Here is a 3,896-nt window from a genome sequence, read left to right as displayed (position 1 = left end):
ACGCACACGCGGCGGGGGTCTCGGTTGCCTTTGGGGCGCATCCCGCGCGCGCTCACATACACACACAAACACACTACACGACGACACGACGAGCGAGCGACGACAGGCCAGCGCTTTTTGACGTGCGGTGCTCGGGGGACCCAGCACGCGCACTGCCCTGAATCTCCACACTGCCGCCACCGCTGCGACGCGCGCGTCGACGCCGTCCCGCCTCGCTGCACTGGTAACCCCTCAACCCGCCGTCTCGGCAGTGCGAAATGCACGGCCCCCGCGCGGCTTCCGGTGTCGTCAGCGCCAGCCTAATGGCATCCTTCCTGCCGCCCAGCCCGACACTCATCCCTGCAGCCTGGCTGGCGCCACCCTGGCCTGGCTGCCAACCAGCCGGATGGCAACTCCCAGCCCAGCCCAGCCCAGCCCTGCCGTGCCGCCCCTGCCTCGCGCCCACTGCCCCCGTTCCAGCCGGGCACTGCCCCGCACCCCCCCGTCCAGCACGTCGGCTCGTGGCGCCGCAAGGCCTTGCCTTGGTCAGAGGCTTACAGTCGCAGCTGGTAGGTGGGAGCAGCTCGAACGGCCAGCTGCCCTCTGCCGGGACGCCGCTCGCATCCCAATCTCAGCTCTGATCAGCTGCACAACGAAGCTGCACAAAGGGTTTGCAGGCACGGCGCGCGCAAAGCCAGCCTCAAGGGTTGGTGCGGCATCCCGAAGCCCGGGCGCCGCGCCCGGCTATCCGCTGGCCGCGGCGCCCTCTACGGCGTGCGCCACGTCATCTGCCGCATGCAGCAGCACCGCTTCGGCCTCTGCGGCCGCCGGCGCGGGCGCCGCGGGCTGCTTTTTGAGCACGGCCGCCTCTAGCGCCGCCACGCGCCGGTCCAGGCTGTCCCGCGCCTCCTCGGCCTGCGGTGTTATTTCAAGGGGGTGGGCGCGTTGTCACGTAATCAGAGTGTTGAACGGGACGGAGGGATGTCGCAGGCAGCTGCCAAAACGAGCCGTTCCGTGCTCGGCGGTCCGCGGGGAGTCGCAGCAACCCTGCTGCACATCGGTTGAGCGCCTGTGGTACGGGCCCCGCCGCTTTCGACCGGCGGGAAAAGATACACGCACAAGAGCAAGCATCAAGATCGGCTCTGGACAGACATATGCGCGCCAGATCGCGCACCTGCGCCGCCAGGAACGTGCTGCTGCTCTTTATGTCATTATGCAGCTGGTAGAAGGCCGCTGCCGACGCGAGGCCGAAGCCCGAGAGGAACGACGTCACGCGCACGCGCAGCAGCATGGTCGCTGCGCCGCTGCGCTGCGCGCTGTTGCGTTTGAGGTATGCGCCACCCGATGCCTCAAGGCGCCGCAACTCCTTCCAGATCCTGATTGACGCCTTGCGCGCTGCTTACTCGCTCCTATCTAGAGCTTCGGGCTAGATCATCCACATGATGGGGACTTGCGTTTGAGGTGGGTTGAATGGAACTGGCTATTTGACTCATGGTCTGAGGTCTGCGCCCTCTGAAACATCGTATGAAGGGCAGTTTGTGGGGCACCAGAAACAACGGTGGGGCACTGCGCCGACAGCACCGCTGAATGGCGCATATAAAGGCCGATGCATGTGTCAGAAGGTAACAAACGCGCCCTGAGTGGCAGCTACATTGCAAGTGAGATCAATGGCGAAAGGAATGCCGAAAAAAGAGGCCGAGAACGACTCTCCCGAGCTGTTGGCTGAGGTGAAGGCGTTTGCGTCGCAGCTCGGTCTCAGTGGCGCAGGCGGAGGGGCGTTTGAATATGACGACTTCGCACCGGCCAAAGCAAAGCAGCGGGCGGCGGCGGCCGACGGCGGCAACCGCGACGCCCAGCAACCCAAGGGTAGCAAGGGTAAACAGCAGCGGCGCGACGAGAATGGTCGCCCGAGCGATGGCGCGCCACACGGCAAGGGCCAGAAGCAGCAGCAGCAGCACGATCCGCGGCCGCGCGGCGGCAAGACCGCCGCCGGCCCCGGGGCCGCGGCGGCCGCGGCGGCGGCCGCGGCCGAGGCGCAGCGCATTCACGATGAGGCGGTGCAGGGCCGCACCTGGGTTGACTCCGTCGGCCCGCGGCCGGGCGAGTCAAAGGGCAGATCGCTCATGAGCCACGACGAGCCCACCATCTGGTTCGAGGCGGCCGCCCTGCTGCCGAAGCTCGACCCCGCCGGCCGCCCGCCGCTCGGCGAGGAAGCCGCCGAGAAGCTGCGCGCGGCCGGAGAGCAGCTGATCGAGCGCGAGGCGGCGGCGTTCGAGCGGGATTTGGAGAAGCGGAACGCGGCGGACCACCGGTGGCTGGGGCAGGTGCGGCGTGGCGGGACGACGGCGGACAAGGTGGCAGCGATGACGCTCCTGGTGCAGGTGAGGGGCCGGCCGCATGGGGCCAGGGACGGATGTGAAGAGAGGTGTGGCACCGAGCTGGGCAGGTCGCACAGCGGGCCCGGCGCCAGTCTCCCGCAGCCTGCAAGGTGGCCGGCGCAGCACTAGCCGCGCGGCCGCCTCGCACACTGACGCCGCCGCCGCCAGCCCGCGTGCCTGCGGGCGGCGCACGTCGCGCCCGGTGCCGCTGTCGCCGGCGCTCCCACCCTTCTCTCCCCCCAGGCGCCCTCACCCCGCCCATCCAGGCGCGCACGGCCGCCCGACCTGCGTGTCAACGCCCTGCGCCCGCCCCTTGCGCCCGCTGCCTCGCCCTGTTGCTCCCCAAAGGAGTCTGCGGCGGCCAACCTGAAATCCCTGGACGGGCTGCTGTCCCTCATGGCGAAGCGCAAGGGCGGCAAGGGCGTGGTGGCAAAGGCGCTGGAGGCGCTGCAGGAGCTCTTCCTGACCTGCCTGCTGCCAGACAGGCGCCTGCGGGTGCTGGAGCAGCAGCCGCTGCAGGTGCGGGGCCCAGGGAGGGGGCAACGCGGCCCAGGTTTGCCGCGGGGGCCGAGCCGCACGCGCGCACGCGGCGGCGGCGCCGGGGCTCCGCACGAGTGGTGCTCAGCGGCCGTGCTGCCCGCTGTGCCGGCACCTCGCACGTATGCAAACGCACGCGCCCACGCACGCGCACGCGCGGTCGCTCGCGGCGAACGCAACGCGCAGGCGCTGCCGCCGGGCCGCGCGGGCGAGAAGCACCTGCTGCTGTGGTGCGTGGAGGACGCTATGAAGTCGCGCTACAGCCAGTTTGTGGGCCTGCTGGAGGGCACCAGCACAGACCCCCTCGACTACCTCAAGGCACGTCATGGCAGATGGGACGAAACAGCATGGGGCGGGGCAGCGGGGAATTGTTGACGCGGCATGCATCGGTTGACGCGGCATGGGGCGACGCGGGGTGCTTTCGGAGTGGAGGGCTGCGTGGTCGTGATGCCGGCTGCGGCCTTGCGGGGCCGAAAGGCCTCGACCGCAGGGGCCGCCTTCCGCAGCCGGCTATGCCGAGCCCCAGCGCGCCGCGCCCGCGCCCGCGCCAACGCCCCCGTGCGCGGTCCCCCCGCGCAGGAGCGCGCCACCAAGGCGCTGTCTTCGCTGCTGAGCGCGAAGCCCGAGGGCGAGGCGCGGCTGCTGGCGGCGCTGGTGAACAAGCTGGGGGACCCCTCGCGCAAGGTGGCGTCGAACGCGGGGTTCCTGCTGGGGCGGCTGCTGGAGCAGCACCCGGCCATGAAGCCCGTGGTCGTGAGGGAGGTGGGCGCCGCGAATTGCGGACGTGTGTGCGTGCATGTGTCTGTGTGCGCGCGCATGTGTGTGTGTGTGTGTGCGTGTGTGTGTGTGCTTGTGCACATGTGTGGGTGCATGCGCGTGTTTGTGTGTGTTTGTGTGTCTTATGTATTGTGTTTGTGAGTGTGTGTGTGTATGTGCGCGCGCGCGAGTGCGCCCTCACCAACTGAGCTCTGCGCCTTGCGCACCCTCCACGCCCCCTCAACC

At 69.4% G+C, this 3,896-nt stretch overlaps 2 protein-coding genes across 2 annotated transcripts; one reads left to right on the top strand and one right to left on the bottom strand.

Annotated features, from left to right (window-relative positions):
• Window positions 1–723: 723 nt before the first annotated feature.
• Window positions 724–1,270, bottom strand: MNEG_13457 (hypothetical protein; the record flags this gene model as incomplete). The annotated part of the gene is made up of 2 exons (XM_014038072.1): window positions 724–894; window positions 1,154–1,270. 2 exons carry the CDS (start codon window positions 1,268–1,270, stop codon window positions 724–726), a joined length of 288 nt encoding a protein of 95 aa, XP_013893526.1.
• Window positions 1,271–1,646: 376 nt separating this feature from the next.
• On the top strand, window positions 1,647–3,859 carry MNEG_13456 (Uncharacterized protein; the record flags this gene model as incomplete). The annotated part of the gene is made up of 5 exons (XM_014038071.1): window positions 1,647–2,360; window positions 2,706–2,876; window positions 3,081–3,216; window positions 3,421–3,656; window positions 3,842–3,859. 5 exons carry the CDS (start codon window positions 1,647–1,649, stop codon window positions 3,857–3,859), a joined length of 1,275 nt encoding a protein of 424 aa, XP_013893525.1.
• Between the last annotated feature and the right edge of the window lie 37 nt (window positions 3,860–3,896).

The sequence above is a fragment of the Monoraphidium neglectum genome, assembly GCF_000611645.1.
Source record: "Monoraphidium neglectum strain SAG 48.87 unplaced genomic scaffold scaffold03837, whole genome shotgun sequence".
In the NCBI taxonomy this organism is placed as follows: domain Eukaryota; kingdom Viridiplantae; phylum Chlorophyta; class Chlorophyceae; order Sphaeropleales; family Selenastraceae; genus Monoraphidium; species Monoraphidium neglectum.
This window is presented reverse-complemented; position numbering and strand designations above follow the sequence as displayed.